Source organism: Equus caballus, chromosome 24 (genome assembly GCF_041296265.1).
Source record: "Equus caballus isolate H_3958 breed thoroughbred chromosome 24, TB-T2T, whole genome shotgun sequence".
Classification (NCBI taxonomy): Eukaryota; Metazoa; Chordata; class Mammalia; order Perissodactyla; family Equidae; genus Equus; species Equus caballus.
This window is the reverse complement of record NC_091707.1, coordinates 45,032,604-45,053,758: the sequence shown is the minus strand read 5'-3', so window position 1 is coordinate 45,053,758 and position 21,155 is coordinate 45,032,604. Positions and strand designations below refer to the sequence as shown.

Genomic DNA, 21,155 nt, shown 5'->3' with positions numbered 1-21,155 from the left:
GTTGTGATGTGACTTTTTCATTTGAGCTTTCTAGGATTATTTCTTGTGGAAAATCTAGGCCTTTTTCTGACTTTATTATGTACCAAAATTTCTAAAGTACCAACATCTAAGTAAATTTCGTTTACTTTTTATAATGTTGATTTTTTCCTTGATTATAAAAAAGTGATACTATTCATTTGTGAAGATCTTAGAATGTGTATCATAAGAAAGACAAAGGATATATAGCAATGTGCTAATAGTGGCCAGCAATGAACAGTGAAATGGCAGGTGATTTAAATTTCCTTTTCAGTATTCTGTGTTCCAGTTTATATCCTCAAGATAGTAAATTGGACCATGTTGTTCAATCCCTGCCTTTTCATTCCTTAAAATCCATAATCTAGAAAATCCAAAGTGTCATTTCATAGAAATATTTCCAGTTTTAGTCTGAGATTCTATCTACTTTGATTCTGTCTTCTCTTGATGAAAAATGAAAAGTTTGCATTGTTTTTATAAAGTAGTAAAACATTATGTCATTTTGGTTTTTGGTTCCTTTGTGTTTACCGTTTATTGAGTGCTTATCTGAGCCAGGTACTGTGCTGAATGCTCTCTGTATATTTTCTCCTGTAATCTTTACAACAACTCTGAGCAGAAGGCATTACTACCATTTTCCACATGGGATGATTGAGGCTTAGAAAAGTTAAGTGATTTGTCCAGGGTCACCCAGTTATTAACTGGTAGAAGCAGGAACTCAGATTCTCCACTTTAAGCTGGGCTCCTAACCAGTGTGTTAAATGGCTTCTGTTATTAAAAGGAACTTAAAAAAATTTTTGTTTCTACTCTTCAAGCTTTCTAAACCATCTTGACTATTTCTTCTTGAGAACTAGTTTTTCCTTTTAAGATTTTTTTTCTTGAAGCTGACCTTTCTTCCTTCATTTCCTTTGCTTTACTGCCCTTGGGGCCCTGAATTCTCCATTGTGATTGTGACCGCAGACAGCATGCCCAGCTTGGGGCGCAGAACCCCACTCCTTGACTGCACTGCGCTGACTGGGTCAGGCGGCTCCTCTTTGGCAATTGCTGTTCTGTCTCCAAGCTGCTCTTTAAGACTTCCCAACACGCTGAGCCGGGGGACAGAGGACAGAAAATGGATCTGGACTGCACCGGAAGGGCAGGACTCTGTCAGTGCCCAAAGGACCACATGAAAACTGGAGGCATCCAGTGGGCTTCCTTCATCTCACTGGATAGGAATTTTAAAAATTGCCTTTAATATGGAGCCTAGTAATCTTTAGGTTTAACAATTAAACATTGAATCACTACAGATTAATTCTATAAGTTTACTTAAATTTAATAAATTTAAGTAAATTTAAGAGAACTAAATCTAATATAATGGAGAAGGATAAAGAGGGGTAAAATTTTTCTTCCAGACTCATTTTTTCCTTACATTAAATTATACAGATATGTAATAAAATAAAATGTTAATATGTAAAATCTAAACATGGTAAAATACAGTTAGAAAGTACAGATAGGAGTTCGAATCCTGGTGAACACACTCAGAATAGTCCACTGTTTGGGTTCCTAGCGTTTGAATTTCGTCTTCACCCTGAAGCTTCTCAGAGCACCCCACCTCCACCCTTGTGCCTTATTTTACCCTGTGTACCTGCAAAGCTTAGCAGTACTTATTTGCTTCTCTGTTCTCTCTCTCACCCCCATCCTCCAGCTGTGCCCCTTTGAAGAAAGCACTGTGCCTTACTGGTCTTAGGATCCCTGGGACCTAACACAGTTGCTGGCATTGTTATAATGGGTGGCCTTTAAAATGTCTGTTGAGTGAATGAAGGAGGCATTGGCAGGTGGCTAAAATAGGGATCTTTGATGGAATTAATCTAGTAAATGAGGATAAATAGATTTTACATTTTTAAGTGTTCTTTACCCTCATTTGGTATACATGCATTTATTTTTTGCAACTAGCTGTTGTCTCTTCATTTGGAAAGTGCATGTTAGCTGATTGAAACAATGTTTTATTTCTAAAGTGATTAACAAATATTAATTTATGCATCAAGCTTAAGAAGGAAAAATCATGTATGTCACCTCCTAGTATAAACATGAGCATTCACGATGCCATTTTCTATTTGTTGTCCTTTAGGTGGCATGATATTGCTAACATGTCCCACAATAAGTCCTTTTTTGCATTAGAGCTGGCAAATAAAGAGGAGACCATCCAGTTTCAAACTGTGAGTAAACATTAGGAATCTGCATGGAATGTTTTTCCTAAAAGTTAACAAGTTAGCATTTTTGTGTGTGTATTTGAGGGGGTGGCATTAAAATTATAATATTTCACTTTTATAAAACATTGTAAAATGTTATAGCATTTGGCATAAAAGCCCTTGGGAAAAAGTAGTTGCCCAGTAAGTATTGTTGAATGAATGAATGGGTCCTTAGATAAATACTCTCTGATTGTGATGATCTTTAAATTAAAGGGACTAAGTAGAGGAGAAAGTAAGCACTTCGTGTCTTCATTTCCCTTAATAAGTGAACGGCTCTGTAGATATATTTTTTCACAGTTATTTGCTTTTGTTCTTTTGACAAAGGTAGTGGTGAGTCACTGAGTTGAATATTTTGTTTAAAAATATCTTTGAGTATTTGTCAAAATAAAAGTTGATATTTTCATAATTTTTAAGTTTCTAAGTCATTTTGAAACTGTTTAATATAAGAATCACACTATTAGAACAGATGTTTTTTGTCTTCGTAATTTAAATCCTAATTATATGATTAATATTGTGGGCACAGTATTAGAAAATGAAAGAATCAGTGTGTTAAAAAAGTGACTTTGACATAATATGTCGCCCAGTTATGCCTTGTCCTCAGACAAGCTCCATATCAAGTTGTAAATGTGCTTTCATTTACTTTATGCATATTTTGTTTGCTAGGAAGACATGGAAACAGCAAAATATGTGTGGAGGCTGTGTGTTGCGCGACATAAATTTTACAGATTAAATCAGTGTAGCTTGTAAGTATATCCTGCTCACAGAAATTGTAGAAAATAATGAGTTTAAAAATTTTCATCTTGAGCTGTATGATATCATCTAGAAAGACAAATTTTATTTAAAAATGATGTTTTTATAACAAACTCTTTGCTTTTGCATATTAAAATGATATTTCTCAATTCTTTTTTCATTTTAGCTTTGGAGCAACTCTTTTTTTTTTTAAGGATTGGCACCTGGGCTAACAACTGTTGCCAATCTTTTTTTTGTTTTTTTTCTACTTTATCTCCCCAAACCCCCCTTGTACACAGTTGTATATCTTAGTTGCATGTCCTTCTAGTCGTGGGGGAGCAACTTCTAATAGCTACAGATATGCCTCTAAGATTTCTTTCAACTAGTTATTAGAATCATTCTAATTCTTTTTTCTTTTTTTTTAAAGATTAGCACCTGAGCTGACAACTGTTGCCAATCTTCTTTTTTTCTTTTTTCTCCCCAAATCACCCTAGTACATAGTTGTCTTTTTTAGTTGTGGTGTGTGGGATGCCACCTCAGCATGGCCTGATGAGCAGTGCCACGTCTGCACCCAGGATCCAAACTGGTGAAACCCTGGGCCGCCGCCGAAGCAGAGTGCATGAACTTAACCACTCCGCCACGGGGCCAGCCCCTCATTCTAATTCTTGAAAGTTAAAAAGGGAATGTCCTTTATTATTTTTTTCTATCAGCATTTTGAGTGATTAAAGATTATTCAGCTTTTTAAGCCATTTGAAGAATTTATGCCCCTTCTTCCTAATGTACATTTTCTTAGCCCACATGGGATTTCCCTTCCCTGCTGGATCATTCCTATCAGCATACAAACATGTTGTACTATTTCACATCTGAAAACACTTTTCCTTCATTCCATGTGCCCTGTAGCCACAGTGCCATATCTCTGCTCTCCTTTGTTGCAGGTTTCTTCAAAAGGAGTTGTATATTGCTTTCTCTCTTCCACCCTGTTTCCTCCCTGAGGTCTTTACTCTTGCATCCTACTGTCTACTTGACATTTCCATTTGGATACCTAACAGGCATCTCAAATTAGATATGTGTAAAACCAAACTCTTGATTTGCTCCTCCTCTTCTTGCCCCCAAACCTGGTTCTTCCCTGCTCTTTCCTGTTTCCACAAATGGCAGCACCCCGTATTCACCCCGTTGCTCAGGCTGCAAACTTAGAAGTCCTACTTAATTCCTGTTTCTCTTTCATCCCACATGCAATTCATCAGCAAGCTCTGCCTTCAAGTTATATCTGAAATCTGACCATTTGTACCACCTCCTCTGCTAACAAGTTAGCACCAGTGCCATAGTTTCTCATCTGGAACATTGCAGTAGCCTTCTGACTCTCCCTGTTTCTCTGCCTGCCCTGCTTGTAGCTTACTTTCCATAAGTCAGCCAGAGTGATCTTAGTTTAACCTGAGTCAGATGCTGTCACTCTTCTTAAAACCATACCATGGCATTCCATCATACTTTAAACAAGAAAACAAGGCTGTACATGGTCTGCTCCTTGCCTGGTTCTGACCTTGTTTCCCTTTCCCTCTTCCTTGATTACCCTGTGCCAGCCACACTGGTATCCTTTCTGGTCTGTGAACATGTTCCACCCTCGAGGACGCTGTCCTTGCCCCTTCCTCTGCCTGAAATGTTCTTCTCCTGTGTCTTCACTTTCCTCGCTCCCTCATTACATCAGTTGTCTGATTAGAGGTGCCCCTCTTCAGAGAGGCTGTCCTTGACTACCCTGTGTATCCTCCTCCCCCTCTACTCCTTGTCTCTCTTTATCCCCTCACCCTGCTTTATTCTTCTTAGCATGTAGCACCACTTGACTTTGTGTGTTTGTTTACTTACTGTCACATCTCCTTCTAGCTGGTAAGCTCCACATCAGTGAAGGACAGACGCTCTCCGGTCTTGTTAACCCCTGTGTTCCCAGTGCTGAGCAAGGGCCTGTCCCATAGTAGACCTTGTTGAATTTGTTGAATGAGTCTACAGAAACGAGTGTTAAGAGCTCTGGTTTGGGATGTCTATAGGATCCCTTAAGAGGAGGATGCCTAACCCAGAACCACCAAATTAGGAAAGGCTTCCCAGCGGAGTGACATTTAAACTAAGGCTGAAAGGTTTCACTCCATCCCCACAACCTTTCTTTAAGCTGTCCTCTCTCCTCTCGCCCTTTGCAGCTGCCTTCCATCTGGCCGCATCTGTCACATCTCACCTGGCTCAGCCAGCCCTCTGGATGAATGAGTGCAAGATGTATTACTGCTTTCAGAGTTACAGTTCAGGACCAGTTCTGAGCCTGTTCCTCTCCTCCACCTTCCTTAGCTGTGGATTAAGTACAGATTCCTGTGATCCTCCTCTGGGCTCATCTGCCTGGCTGACCCTTGATCCTGGGTCCCAGAGCCCATCAGTCCTTACAATGCTAATGCCTCTTGCAGCCCAGGCATTTGCTGGGATGCCCTTCCTCCTCTTCTCTGGCAGACTCTTAGTTATTCTTCAATATCCAGTTGAAATGCAGTTCTGCTGGGGTCCACCATGCATTTCGCTTGCTTAGTCCTCAGTACCACGCTCGAAGTTCTTGTTTTTTCCTACTCCTTTCATAACATGAATTCTAATTCAGCAGATGCTATCTCTGTGTCAAGCATTATGCTGAGAGCATTTATCTCTTTTAATTTTTACCGTGACCCTGTTTGGTACAATTATTATTGTCCTTTTATAGATAAAGGCCTAGAGACTTGGAGAAGTGGCATGTCATGCCCCTGCCATACAACTAGTCATTGGGAGCAGTGAGACTAGAGCCTGTGCTCTTAGCCACTGTGCTAGAGTTAGAGTGTTGCGTGTCTGCTGTTTTGTTGTGGACTTGATTTGTCCATCTTGTCTGATGGAACTCCATGAAGGCAGGCTCTCATTTATCTTCCTGCCCAGGTTTCTGGCAAGGTGCCTCATATGTAAGGCTTAGTGAGTGATGGAAGCCTGAGTGGGACAGTGTTGGGAGTCAGAGGGGAGAAGAGCGCTTTTTGCTCCTTGTCTGATTTCATTTCATTACTGATTGTGAATTGGAAAATAGCTTGGAGTTCTAGGTGCATTTGTGTGTGAAAGCGTTCACCCTGGTGGCTAGATTCAGTGTGCTAATAGTCCAGGATAGTTGCATTTGGGGCTCCTTGGGGCTGGCCTGGTGACCCAACCGTGTGTGACATTATTTTTATGCAGAAGTAGTGTTCTGACATTCAAGCAGTAGATATGCAATCTCTTTCACCACAGCCTTTTTTTCATAAGTTTAAAGCCTTTTATAAATTTAACAGTATTCGTAATATTGAGCCATCATCACCTCAGTTCATTCCTCTTCTGGGAAATAGTGGAGAATCAATCATTTTGAATAAACCACAAAATATAATCCCTTTCTAGTAGGCATCCATATTAGTTGGTGGTTAATGCCTTTTTAAAAAGATTTTTGGCAAATCACTACCTGGTAATGATTTTAAAGTTTAGATGGAAAAGAAATAGTTGTTTGTGGTAAATGATTCAATTTTAGAAACCTGATTTTTTGTAATATTGCTGTTCCCTTGCTAAATATAAATAAAACCACATTAATATGGTCTTCAGTTGTATATATTATATCCGTATGAGGAAAATATGAGTGTTTTAAAACTGAAATAATGATATTTAAAGGGCTGTTTTCCACATTTTGTTTTTAATCTCTCACCATCTAGTAGTTTGTGAAAGTCCATTTCTATGAACTATTCCTATGTAATTATTTACGATAGATGCTATCCACTTCATTCTGTGTGAAACTAATGCATTTCATTGTGAGCACTTGTTCCCCAGGTGAAATAAATGAATTCTTAGCTTTTAATATTTTGATGGGTAATAAGACTGAAAATAACATTAATTTTAATGGTCGTTTCTTTTTAAGGCTCTCAAGCTAGACTGTTTAGTCACATTTACTATTATAATGATTCTGAAGTATTGGTAGACTTGTTCTCATGGTCCAGATGGGTAAACTCTGGTGTAATGGGCATTTAGTGAAACTGCAACAGGCCTGGAACTGGACAGTGGATTCTGAACGCCTGGTTCAGCCTGGAGTGACTGGTGGCTCAGGAGATGGATTCTACTTGCATAGAAAGGAGAGCTTTCCTCCTAGAGTGTCTGCATCCCCACCCCTCAGTCCTGATTTGTAATATAATGGTGTCTGGGATGGCCTTCTATGATTTGTCTAACCCTGACCCAGATGACTGCGTTTTAGGATTTATAGAATGTCGTGATCCATTAGTCTTACCCCCTCTCTCACCTTTTAAACAATGTACTTGAGGTAACAGAGTCATCTTTTTATGTCACCCAAGCCTTAAAAATGTTAGATAGATAAGAATCTTCATTTTTTTACTCATAAAATGGGCATAATGGGACCTTCACTTAACATTCCTTTAGGGTTGAATTAGGAACTGGACGAGATAACGTCAACCTGTTAGGTCAAAAAGCTTCTTTCAGTCCCGTCTCCCCTACCCTGAACCCCAGAACTGATCAGGCTGTTATCATCCTCTCTATACAAGAAAAAGCCTGGGCGAGAAAAGGTCTCTGGAGAGGGCTCTCGGTCGGGGAGGCTTTTCTCTCGAGAGGGCAGAGGAGATGGTACCCTCTAACCTGCAAAGCCAAGTGATGGGTTTCAGGAGACTTTCTCTGCAGAGGAGCCTGGACTTCAGTCACCAGTAGGCTGCTTGCTGAGCACAGTGAGAGGGTTGGTGTATGTTCCCTGCAGTTTAGGGCTCTCAGTGAGCTAGCAGCTGGTGTCCACTTCTGATCTGGAGACTTTGGTGATGAGGACACTGACTGGAGTGGGCCCTGCCTAGAAGGGGATAGGGGCCACCCCTTCTTCTAGGTCTGCTTCGGGGTTTGGAGAGACTGTAGGTGGTCTGGAAGAAGATGGAGTAACCCCTATCCCGTTAGAGGAAAGTCATTGAGGCTAACATTTTCCAGGTATTTCTACCATTTAACACATTTTTGTTCATCGAAATCTCACTCCTCTTCACTAGCTATAAATATATAAGAAAGGAAGTTCGCAAAGCAAAATTCAGACAGCCCTTAGAAATGTGAGCTCAACTGTAAACGCTTAGCATCAACATCAGCTGTCACTCACTGTGCCATTCATTTGTTCCACACACATCTGAGAGCTTCCTTGTGTGCCGGACACCAGAGATACCATGGTGTGTCCTCTTGCCTTCATGGAGTTTACAAATCAATTGGGTTTGGGGAGGGGGTCAGACACATAAGCAATTGTTGTTTGTGGACTGTGCTCAGGAATCTGACACACCTGTGTGGTTCAGATGCCGGTTCTGCGGCTTATTTGCCATGTGACCAGGAGCAATTTACTTAATCTAAGTATCAGTTTCCTCATCTGTGAATCAGTATAATAACCGGCCTCCCTCGTGGGGTTGGTGTTTGGATTCTGTGAGGTAATCGCATAGTCTTTAGCACTGTTTCAGTAAGTACTGTCATTTCTTTTACTTGGGCTAGCAGCCTTTTCTTATTTTGTCTTCTCCAGTGCACACATTCCAGTGGTTTTTTTTCCTGAGTTCTTCAGCTGTCTCATTTTTAGCAACACCCATCAGCATAGTAACTGCCCCCGAAGTCTGGAAAACACAACCACAGTTACACCACTTTCTCTTGTGTACTAAGTTTAGGGTAGCTGACCTCACAGTAAACTGCGTTTCCAAGAACCTTGGCAAGAAGACGGAGGAGGTTAGAATATTAGAACTATGGCGAGGCTGCCTGTGTCAAACAGTTTGGCAGGAAGAATACGTACTCGCTGGGTATGTCCAGTATGGATGCTGCCAGCAAGGGTGCCAAAATAGAGACCGTGTGTGGGAGTTGCTGCCTGTGCTCCTAAGCTCTGCATCCTTGGATTTTGTGTTTAATACACTTCGGTTTTATTTTTGCTCCAGGTGGGGCTACTCTGGATGTGTTGTTGGAGGAGTCTGTCAGCCACCTTTTTCTCTCCAGTTCTGAATTTTGAATTTATAGTACTTTAAAAGTTCAGTCCATTTAGTGAGTCTCTGGACTAACCATAAACTTCAAAGGACCCCGTTTGCCTAAACCTAGCCCTGACAACGGAGCAAAAGCAGAGGCAAAGTAAATTTCAAGTCTACAAAATGCAGTGTCTTCGAGTTCTGAACACCGGTTTTAGGCAATATATTAACATGCAGTTAAGGAGTGTTTCTTTTAAAGCAAAAAGCTCAGATGTACCATCCCAACTTGTTTCACTAAGGAAGTCTCAATTAGGACCTCATAGTACTTTACCAATTGATACAGGTATTTTTGCAATCTAATAGAATTAACATCCATTTTGTTACTGTTGAGTGAGATAAATACTGGCAGCATGGAGCATCCTTTGGAAAAGTCACATTTATTTATCATCAACAACTTTAATACATTCTAATGATAATGAAAAGAATTTATTTAAAGAAAGTGTTTAATTAAAAAAAGTCAACTAGATATGGTACACACACACACACACACATACATACACACACACAAACAATGGAATACTACTCAGCCATAAAAAAGGATAAAATCGTCTCATTCACAACACCATGGATGGACCTTGAGGGAATTATGTTAAGTGAAATAAGCCAGATAGAGAAAGACAATCTCTGTATGACTCCACTCATATGTGGAAATTAAACACGTGGACAAAGAGAACAGATTAGTGGTTACCAGGGGAAAGGCGGGATAGGGGGTGGGCACAAAGGGTGAAGGGGTGCACCTACAACAAGACTGACAAATAATAATGTACAACTGGAATTTCACGAGGTTGTAAACTATCATAATCTCAATAAAATGTAAAAAAAAGAAGTCAACTAGTAAAAGCAATTATAATCACCTGATGTTAGGTTACTAATAAGCACTAGTTTTCTCTTATCTCAGAAGTCCTATAAAAATAAGCTAATATTCAGGGTTTGGATATAAGATACCAATTGTTAGAGTGCTAAGAATAATGTTAATATATGAGGCTTCATATTATGATAAATTTGCTGATTAAGTGGATTGAGTGTTTACTTTGTACTTATGGATTTTCTAGTAATTAGTCCTTAGAACACCATAACCAAAGGTCACAAAATATGTTTGTAGTTAGTAGTTATGTGTCACATAAGCTCATGAGCCAGGACTAACTGGTAAAAGATCTTTTAAAAAAAGTGATTTGATAAAATTACGTGTCATCAGCAAAGCCAAGAAACCTATGTGTTTAGGTTCCTAGATATTTGCAATAAAATTTACTGCACACAAGACCAAAAAAATCCTGCAAAATGAGAGGATTACAAGTGGGCTTTTCTGTTTTCTTGTTCCTTTTTTGACCTCATTGTTTATTCAAAGGTGAAACTTGCTGTGAATAATTTAAAATCTCAAACTGTCTGATAAATATCAGTCGGCTGTCCTTAATATTCTCATTGCTGGGGCCGGCCCTGTGGCTAAGTGATTGAGTTCGCGTGCTCTGCTTCTGTGGCCCAGGGTTTCCCTGGTTCAGATCCTGTGTGCGGACATGGCACCGCTCATTAGGCCATGTTGAGATGGCATCCCACATGTCACAACTAGAAGGACCCACAACTAAAAGATACAACTATGTACTGGGGGAATTTGGGGAGAAAAAGCAGAAAAGAAAAAAATATATTTTCATTGCTTTTTGAAAAATACATTTAAAACAATCAGAGAAGTTTCTTGCAAAGAAAGGTAAATAGGTTTACTGCAGGCCCACTTAACCAAATTTTTTACTTTTTTGCTTTCTCTTAGTTCCTTAGAGGAAATATAGATTCTTAAGTTACCAAAGTTATAAACTTATTTCTTCATTATGTTTGTAGTCTATGGTTAACAGACTTTTAATTAAAGACACTTCCCATTGCTTCAGGCTTCTGGGCTGGCAGATGATCGTCCCCCATCAGGACTGTTAATGGAGGTGGTCAGTGCTAACCCAGGCCCAGAGGAGAGACACATTTGCACTGACTCTTGCTTCCCCTGGGATGTTTGTGGGCGATCAAGCCTTGCCTCTTCCCGTCTGCTTATGGTCACTCCAGAGGTTTTACCTGGGTGGGCCAGAGAAAGATACTGCTGCTGATCCTGCTGGTAGTTCAGATGATTGATGCTCCACGAGGATGCTCAAACCCTGGAGGGAGGTCCGAGGGGTCTGGGCAGCAGAAAAGGGCCAAGGCCCCAAGTGAGAACAGAGAGTCTCCTTTCTTTTGTCTAATTTATGATTGGATTTAGTCTGTCTTTTTTGCTTTAGAAGGTTTATCATTTTCCCTTCTTACTAGTTTATTTTGGTAGAATTAGGAAGATTATGTGTGTGTGTGTATGACACGTATATATGCTCTTCTCAGAGGCATGTCTTATTTTATAGGCAAACCCAGACCGTCACAGTGAACCCAATTAGGAGGAGGTCTTCTTCAAGGATGTCTCTGGTAAGAAAGAAAGAAAAATTGGACTGTCTTTTTTTCTTTTAGTGATATCGTCTTCCTTAATAAAATATGCTTTTGGTAGTATTAATTTTTAGTTGAATCACAGAAGTGTGCTGATATTTGATCATTTTTGACGAAAGAAACGGCGATTTTCTGTAGGTTAAACCTAATATTTACTTGATCTATATAATATTATATTACACATATTTAAATATTAGGTCTAATCCAATATTAAAAATTTTGACTCTTAGCCAAGAGTAAGCAGAGGTTAGTAGATATTTAAAATACTAGATGATTTTTGTCTAAGATTAAATATACTACATAGAAGCTTCTTATATTCAAATATTTATATAAGAATTCAGGAAATTTGTGTCTATTCCTTCCTTCTCTTAACTTTTTGGATTCAGCTTGTTTTCGTGTGCCCTCTGATGTCCAATATCAGTGCATAGGCCTTGGCATAGCCATTCTGAGAAACATTGAAATGAGAGATAAGGTGAGAGCTATAGGGTCTTCATGTTTATTTTTCATGTATAATATATTTAACTGTTTTAGGAGTTTTTTAATGCAGAGAAAGAAATCAGAGAATTACTTTCCTTATATTACATAGACAATATGTTTTAACCCTGTCTCCAACTTTCCATTTCTTAGCCTAAACCCCAGCCCTATGTGATGCCTCCCCCACCCCAGCTGCATTATAATGGACATTATACGGAACCGTACACTTCTTCTCAAGGTAAAGACCACTGTTTCTGAAGAGACTTACAAAATCATTACAATTTGGATAAATGATGAAGACTTGGAGATCTTGAAGCCAGGATAGTTTTTGGCTGAAGCTGCATTCAAAATTGTCATTGTGATTATAGCCATCCTGGATTCATGGAAGAAGCCGCCATTATAGTCAATATCTTGGACATGTGTACAAAATATGCAGTATCAAATTTTGATGCTCAAATGATCCCAAATTTGGCCCAGGAGTGTTCCTTCAAGCTGGCCCCAAGTCCTATTGGCATCCACTAGTTAGCCTGTGAGTGCCTGCTCGCTTTCCCATACAAGAGGTCCCAGGCTTGTTTTGTTTTTTCCCTGTCTGAGATCTTCCCATTGTAAAGGTTTAAACATTTTATTTTTATTTTTCATTTGATTAGTATAGGGAGCTGTATTTATGACAGTGCTTCAAAGCTGAATCTCAAGCATTCATTTAACAGACGTTTGCTCCTTACTCTGTCTACAAGGCTCTACTATAAAGGCCAAGGAGATTTATGCAAAGAAGTAATTCCACGTCTTGAGAAGCTTAGACTCTAACAGTGGGGGATAAGAGAAGTAGACAGATAACTTCAATACAAAGAGAACATGATTATTTTGACGAGAGAGCAAGCAGTTACTGTGCCACTCAGTGGAGGAATGACTCATCATTGAGAAGGGCTTTCAAGACCTAGAAAGATGATGGATTTCAACAGGTGGAGAGAGAGGCAGCTGCCTGATTGGGATTGCTGCTCCTGGTTTTGGGGGACAGTGAAAGCATGGCACAGAATGAGGAAGGTGTTTAGAGAATAGAGTGTCCACTTGGAGTCATATTGGGAACTGATAGGAAATGATGCGTGAAGGGACCAGGTGCTTGTGACCATTGTTTGTACTGGACCTTGTGTGTAAAGGTGAGAATTCCCATGCAGTGAGGTAGACAGTAGGGGAGTAGTGCTTTGCAGTGTGGATGCGAAGAGTGTCCACCTCAGAATGTTTTTTATGTTCTTCGCTTTCCTTTCCTCGTTGCACCCTGCCCTTGTCTGGTTTTGGGGCCCCAGTCCCACTCACTTCTGTGAAAAGGCTCTTCTTGGGCTGGCCCTGTGACCGAGTGGTTAAGTTTGAGTGCTCTCCTTCAGCAGACTGGGGTATGCCGGTTTGGATCCTAGGCGTGGACCTACATACTGCTCATCAAGCTATGCTGTGGTGGCATGCCACATAGAAGAACTAGAATGACCTACAACTAGGCTATACAACTATGTACTGGGGCTTTGGGGAGAAGAAAAATAAAAAAGAGGAAGATTGGCAACAGTTGTTAGCACAGGGCCAATCTTCTCCACCAAAAAAAAAACGGGGGGACTCTTCTCTCTGCATTGTTAGTGTTTCCTTGCTACTCCTTCGTTTTCCTCGGTCTACAAACATCCTCATAGTTTTTCGTCTCCTCTCTCCCCGATGATGGTTTGAATGAGTTTTCCTTTCTTTTGTCACCCCACCTCTTTGGAGAATGACAACTGTGTGCCACTTCTGTTTCTTGGTTACTGTTTGCTTCTCTGCCTTTGCTGCTCTGTTCAAGCTGCCCTACCCCAGGTCCCCAGGGCCCCACGCACCCTCCATACCAGTGGGTTCCAGCATTCTCTCCTTCTTGAAAAATCTCTTTTCAGCGTGCTGGGTTCTCCCTCCTCCTCCTGCACCGTCAGTGTTGTTTGCTGCCCCAAAGGTCTGTCCTTGGCCTCTTCTCTCCCTTTGCAGGCTTCCACAGCAGTCTCATCCGCATTTCAGATTTCAGCACTGGTGACTGTCAAATCTATATTTTCCACCCCATCATCATTCCTGTGCTCTAGCCCCACATTTCTATCTGTCTGATAGGTCATTGTGAGCTACTCAGAGCTCCCTTAAGTAAAGCCGTCGGCAGAGTACCTGGCTTATGGTAAGCACTAAATAAATAAATATTATCAGCTTTTACAACTTGCTGAAAATTAAAATATTAATACTCCACAAGCCTGTCGCTTTTCCTGTGTTCCTTACTTTATTTTTATGATAAAGTCACTCTCCTGCTTACTTGGATTCCAAAGTGCGTGTAATTTTGCTTTTCTTTTTTTGACCTCAACATCCAGTCAGTTACAGATCCTATTGCTTCTAACTTCATAAACTATCTCTTCTGTATCCCCTTCTCTCTGTTCCTCTGCTCCTGATCCAATCCAGTCCCCCCGCCCTGTTTTCCGCCTCTCACTAGCTATTGCATCAAGGGAGCTGATGTCTTCCGTCTTCACTCCCCAGGTTCATCTGACACACGGCTACCAGGCTCATCGCATGTCCTGATGGTCATTCCTTTGCCTAGTGTTCAACATTCTACACAACATTCCCTCAGGCTACTTTTTCCATCTTATTTCCCACTATTCTTTTACTCCCCTCTAGCTACCTGATACTCCAGCCAAGAGTATCCGGCCTTGCCTGGATGCTCTGTCACCTGGAATGCCCATGTGCTTGCATCCAGTCAGGATAGGCTGGGTTGTGCCATGGAACAAACAATTCTAAGCTCACAGTGGCTTGCACAGTACAGGTTACCTCTTGCTCAGGTTACCTGTCCATCGTGCACTGGCAGGAGGTCTCTGCTCCACGTTGGCTGCCTCAGGGCTCGGGCTAGGGAAGCCTCTTCCATCTGGGACGTTGGTCAGGGTGGCAGTGGAGAGGGAGTGTGGAAATCAGCTCTCAACCCTCTGCTCACTTTCCCTTGCCATTACTAGTCACATGGCTGTGCCTGCTATGCAGAGGGGAGGGGGCATAATCCTGCATGGACTCAGAGGTAGAGGGCCCGGCTCCTGATGAAAGCTGGGCCTGGCTGACCTACCCACCCACCCCTCCAGGTCCCTCGAATGCTGCATCTTCTGTGAAGTGGTTCTTGATCTTTTCTTCCCTGTCCCCATCAACCCAGCCCAAGCTGGAAGTAATCCTTCCTTCCTCTGGACTCCTGTCACACTTATGTCCTTATATTGTAACACTTCATCCTTGAATTATGGTGATTTTTGTACATACCTTTCCCTTTTTATTTGCCTGGATTTGAGTTGTCTTTTTCCCCGTCAGTTCTTAGCTTAGTCTTTTACACATATAGGCTCCCAAATGAATGGTTTGTGGGTGCAGAGAGAGCTTGGAGGCAGGGAGACTGGTACACAGGTATTGTGCTGGTCCAGACAGGCTTAAGAAAGGACCTGAGCTGTGACAACAGCGAGAAAAGGGGGACTTCAGAGACTCGGGGACTGCAGAGTATTCCAGATACAAGGAAAGTATAGGGACAAGGAGGCATTGTGTGTCAGCAGGAAGAATACAGTGATGCGCTTGAGTCCTGTTTCTTCGTGGCTGTGTGTGCCACCAGAATGAAGTCCACATACTCTCTAGACTGTGGTGTATTCACTTTGATAATCAGTTGTCACTGAAACCATCGTGGAGCTTTTGAATCACAAAAAGAGTGCTTTTCAAAGGCAACTGTTCTCAGAAGGACTTGACCACTGCTTTTCTTTGAAGTGTCAGAAATCACCTTCGTTAGTGACAGTGTTTCAGGTGAACTACAGATTGGCTGGAAGAAACATTCCTCCTTCCAGCCCTGGACAGGTACACACACAGCCACTGAGGATTAGAGTAGGCTCCCGATTCTGCTAGCTGTGGACACCAGTCTTACTGAAGCATGGGGACTGGGGCCGGGGTAGGTGTGGCTATCTTAACATGTTTCTTCTTGGCTTCTGGCCCCCTAGTGACATGTACAACTCCTAGTGACACTGTTGGACCTGGAGAAGCTCAGATCCTGCTGAGCTATTGCACTTTTATCTTCATTCTGGAAGAACCTCTACAAACAACCTAGAATCCCCTTTAAACAGGTGTTTACAGACAGCTGGTGCTTGAACCGGCTCAGCATCAGCAAGGCCACATCCCCACCAGGAGGAGAAAGCAAGTCAGTGGCCCAATGCCTCGAACAATGTCTCTGCCTACAGCTCCCCAGAGTTCCAGAAAGTCTGTTTCATCTGTCTAGTAAAACACGTGTTTTTGATTTTCAGAAAAAGATAATATTTTGTGATACAATTTTATTCTTAATATTGGACTTAGTATATGTGCTGCTGAAGCGAGCACAATATGGGACTTAGATTTGACTAATCTTATTGGGTGCCAAATCCTGAATACCACTCTTAGAGTAGGCGGAGCCATTGCCATTCTATAGATGAGGAAACCAAGGTTCCAGGAAATGATGTGCCCGGGACCACTCAGATAGTGTTGTGCGTAAAGCTGGGTCATTTCAGCATGGATTTTCAAAAGCTACATTGAGAAAAATGGCATCAGTGTTCGGGGCTTATTACCTCAATATTTGTCTAGAGTAATCGGTCTAATTTAATACATTTAAAAAATCTCATTTTAAATGTTTTCTTTTTTTCCCCCCAGATAACCTCTTTGTTACCAACCAGAATGGGTACTATTGTCACTCTCAGACAAGTTTGGATCGAGCCCAGATTGACCTCAATGGTCGGATCCGTAATGGCAGTGTCTACAGTGCACACAGCACTAACTCCTTAAATAACCCTCAGCCCTATATGCAGCCCTCACCCATGTCCTCTAACCCAAGTATTACTGGGAGCGATGTCATGAGGCCTGATTATGTCCCGTCACATCGACACAGTGCCCTGATACCCCCATCCTATCGTCCGACCCCAGATTATGAGACTGTGATGAAGCAGCTCAACAGAGGAATGGCGCACGCAGAAAGGCAGAGCCACTCACTGAGAAATCTCAGCATTGGCAACTCGTACGCTTACAGCAGGCCCGATGCTCTGGTCTACAGCCAACCTGAAATTCGGGAGCATGCCCATTTTACCTCTCCCCAGTCGGCCCACTATCCATTCAACTTGAATTACAGTTTCCACAGCCAGTCTCCTTACCCCTACCCTGCAGAGAGGCGGCCTGTGGTGGGTGCTGTCAGTGTGCCTGAGCTGACCAATGTGCAGCTCCAGGCCCAGGAGTATCCAGCTCCCAATATCATGAAAACGCAGGTGTACCGCCCACCCCCACCTTACCCATACCCGAGGCCCGCCAACAGCACCCCAGACCTGTCCCGCCACCTCTACATAAGCAGTAGCAACCCGGATCTCATCACCAGGCGGGTCCATCACTCGGTCCAGACGTTCCAAGAGGACAGCTTGCCGGTGGCTCATTCTCTCCAGGAGGTCAGCGAGCCTCTCACCTCGGCCCGGCACGCTCAGTTACAGAAGAGGAACAGCATTGAGATAGCAGGGCTGACTCACAGCTTTGAAGGCATGAGGCTTAAGGAGAGGACCATGTCAGCCTCAGCAGCAGATGTGGCCCCGCGGGCTATCTCAGCAGGCTCCCAGCCAAATGTTTTCATCGAAAGAACTAAACAAGAAGAGACGGATGAGCAGGAAAGCCTGAGATATGGTCATAAAAAATCTCTTTCAGATGCTACCATGCTGATACACAGCAGTGAAGAGGAGGAGGATTTTGAAGAGGAAAGCAAAGCACAGGCAGCCCTCCCTCTGCGGGCACGGGAGCCCCGGGGCGGTTACTCCCAAGACCTGCAGCCAAGCTACGCCTGTGGTTCGGTCGCTGCAGTCGCCGGCCCTCTGCACATTCTCGAGCCCAAGTCCCATGTCACGGAGACTGAGAAGAGGGTGCAGGACAGCAGCCCCGTTCACATGCTCGTGGAGGCCCCACGGCCCCGAAGAGATGGGCTGCTGACGCCCTCCATGTCCGAGTCTGACCTCACCACATCAGGGAGGTACCGAGCACGCAGGGATTCTCTGAAGAAGAGGCCCGTGTCAGATCTCCTCTCTGGAAAGAAGCACATTGTGGAAGGCCTTCCGCCACTCGGGGTAAGCCGTTCCGCGGGCCAGTGGGCCGCAGTCAACCCAGAGAGTGCCTTTCAAACCTGGTGTTCTTCACAACTTCTACCCTCTGTCTTTTCTGTAACTCATTACTTCTGACGTTTTCAGCTTTTTTCTTTTAACTTTTTGATCCACCTGCACTCCCCCCGACTTCCCCCCGCCACATTTACACTATTTTTTTCTTGTTTGGAACAAGCTTGATTCTCTATGGAAATAATGGAGACTGATTAGAAATTTATTGATTTTGCTAGAGATAATAAATTAGATGAAGTGAAAGGTAAATGGAGGCGGCTCTGTGGAATGGAACAGAATGCAATGTTAGGGAAAAGGGAGTTAAGATTTCATGACTCTAGCCAAGATTGCTTTGTTAACCACCTGTTAAAAACACCCTGTGGCAATGCAGGAGCCCAGGGCTGCATCTGTTCAGTTTGCCTGATGAGGTCTGAGAGAAGCGTTCATGGAAGTGTTCCTAATGCTTTATATAACTCTCAAGGTCGGAGCCCTGTGGCACAGCTTGAAATGCTCGGCCGTGATCCCCGAGGGTGGCAGACTGATTCTGGAGTTGGGAAGGTGACGCTTTGTCAAGACAAAAACCCCTGAGAACTCTAGTTCTCTTTAAAAGAAAGATGAAGCTCACTGAGGACCCAAGGAAGGTCCCCGGTAGAAGATGCAGCTTTTTAATATTCAGTGTAATAAATAATCATGAATTAAGCACCCCTTACTTACTGGAAGCAATATGTAAAAGAGCATAACCTCATCTCTGGCTGCCATTCCCGGAGCATTTACCATGTGCCCAGCAAGCCATTTGCTTTACCACGAACACTTTATAACCGGCTTATTGTTCTGCAGATGGCGAAATAGACTCTGAGATACTAAGTAACTTTCCCAAGGTCACACAACTAGTCTGAGACTGAACTGGAGGGCTTTTTTTTTTCTTTTTTGGTGAGAAAGATTGTCCCTGAGCTAATAACATCTGTTGCCAATCTTCCTCTTTTTACTTGAGGAAGATTGTCCCTGAGCTAACATCTGTGCCAGTCTTCCTCTGTTTTTTGTATGTGGGATGCCACCACAGCATGGCTTAATGAGCAATGTGTAGGTCCGCACCTGGAATCCAAACCTGTGAACCCTGGGCTACTGGAGCAGAGGGCCAAACTTAACCACTACGCCACTGGCTGGCCCCTGATCTGGACTTTTAAATGCATATTTATCTTTGCAACCTGTTCTCTTCTATACTGTTCTGCATCGAGGTGTATTCTATATGATATTTTAAGTAACAATTGCTTGTCTAAGTCTTACTGTTCTGTCTTCCCACTGTCTTGAGTTCCCACACTTTGGCCACACATTTGTTTGTGGCTTTGTCATGTGAGTGTGTCCACTCTCAGTAATCTTACTGTGTGGCTCAGGCCTCGGGGTCCTCACTGCCTGTGCCTCTACTCCCTATGCTGTGCACTGTGGCCAAATTAAAGCTATTAATTAGCTTATCCATTCTGTCTCCTAATTGATCCCAGGGTCCTGGCAGCTAGGACTCCTCCGCAGTCTCTGCTAGTCTGCATACTCAGACTTGAGGGCCCATTGCAAATGTGGTTCTGGCCTGGTATATTAGATCGTCTGAGATGCTATAAACATCTTCATAAGCAGGAAGAAAATTCACACAACATTATAGTGCTTATGAAATAGATCAGTATATACATAGACTAAAACTACTTATAGTCATGCCATGGATATAAATGTCTTATTTTAATGCATTTTGGGTTTGAATTTTAAGTTTAAGTTTTCTTGGGAGTACATTCTTTCTCACCTACCTGAGCAGTAAAGGTCAGTGTCTCAGGTTGGCTGAAGTGGAGGGTACGAGCTTGTGCTCACTGATTCAGGGTGGAGACAGGATGTGGATGTGTCTTCCACAGTCACCCTGCCTGAGCCCCTGAGCCAACTGGACAGGGCCGTTTATAGGTAGTATTCTTCCCAGTACATCAAGACTGTCCCTTGTTTTTATGTGTGACCCAAGTCTTTCATCCAAATGATACTTGTTTTGAGTATAGTCTGGTATTCTGGCCTATTATCCTTGTACCTTTTGAATGGGGCCTAGCAAGTTCTGCTAAATCTGAGGAGTTTGATCAATTTGGTTCTCTAAAAATAAAAATTATGTCCCTCATTGACCTTTAAGACCTACACTATTAATGATGTGATTGGACTATACTTTTGCTCCCTCCTTTTCAAATAAGGGATTCTCCTTACTCGAAGAGTGTGTATGGCAGCTGTGACCAAGGGGAAGGGTACAGGACCTAAGTGTGGAAAAACTCGAGTCTGAGTCTAGTCACTCCCATTTATTAGTTCTCTTTTCAGTGGGCCGGGCCCTTCACACGTCAGAACCCTAGCTTTTCATCTGTAACACAGGATCCGTCACCCCTCCTCAGCCTGCTTTGGCATTATAAGGCCCACATAAGGTTAGGCATAAAAATTGCTTTCTAAATTCTGTGATGCAGCCCAAGTGATTGTAATGAAAGATTTTTATTGTTTTTTAATTATTTTATTGAGGTCATATTCGTTTATAATATTGTGTAATTTCAGGTAAACATTATTATTTATCAGTTTCTGTATAGACGACATTGTGCTCACCACCAATAATCTAGTTTTTATCTGTCGCCACACATACATGCTCCTTTACCACTTTTGTCCCCCACCCCCCTTCCCCTCTGGTAACCGCTAATATGTTCTCTTTATCCATGTGTTTTTTTATCTCCCACATATGAGTGAAATCATGCAGTATTTCTCTTTCTCTGTCTGGCTTATTTCACTTAACATCACACCCTCAAGGTTTATCCATGTTGTTGCAAATGGGATGATTTTGTCTTTTTTATGGCTGAGTAGTATTCCATGGTTGTGTGTGTGTGTGTGTGTGTGTGTGTGTGTGTGTGTGTGTATACACACATATACACACATCATCTTTATCCATTCATCTGTAGCAGGGCACTTGGGTTGCTTCCATGTCTTGGCTATTGTGAACAATGCTGCAGTGAACATGGGGGGTATAAATCTCTCTGTATTGTTGATTTCATGTTCTTTGGATAAACACCTAGTAGTGGAATAGCTGGATTGTATGGAATTTCTATTTTTAATTTTCTGAGAAATCTCTA

At 42.3% G+C, this 21,155-nt stretch overlaps 1 protein-coding gene across 3 annotated transcripts in view; it reads left to right on the top strand.

Annotated features, from left to right (window-relative positions):
* Positions 1 to 21,155, top strand: part of PTPN21 (protein tyrosine phosphatase non-receptor type 21) — a 79,321-nt gene that overhangs the window by 40,583 nt on the left and 17,583 nt on the right. For all 3 annotated transcript variants that reach the window (XM_023628229.2, XM_023628230.2, XM_023628228.2), the window contains exons 9-13: positions 2,117 to 2,204; positions 2,901 to 2,980; positions 11,350 to 11,410; positions 12,056 to 12,140; positions 16,568 to 18,009. In XM_023628229.2, the coding sequence (XP_023483997.1) occupies positions 2,117 to 2,204; positions 2,901 to 2,980; positions 11,350 to 11,410; positions 12,056 to 12,140; positions 16,568 to 18,009 (1,756 nt within the window). The remainder of the gene's footprint in view (positions 1 to 2,116; positions 2,205 to 2,900; positions 2,981 to 11,349; positions 11,411 to 12,055; positions 12,141 to 16,567; positions 18,010 to 21,155) is intronic.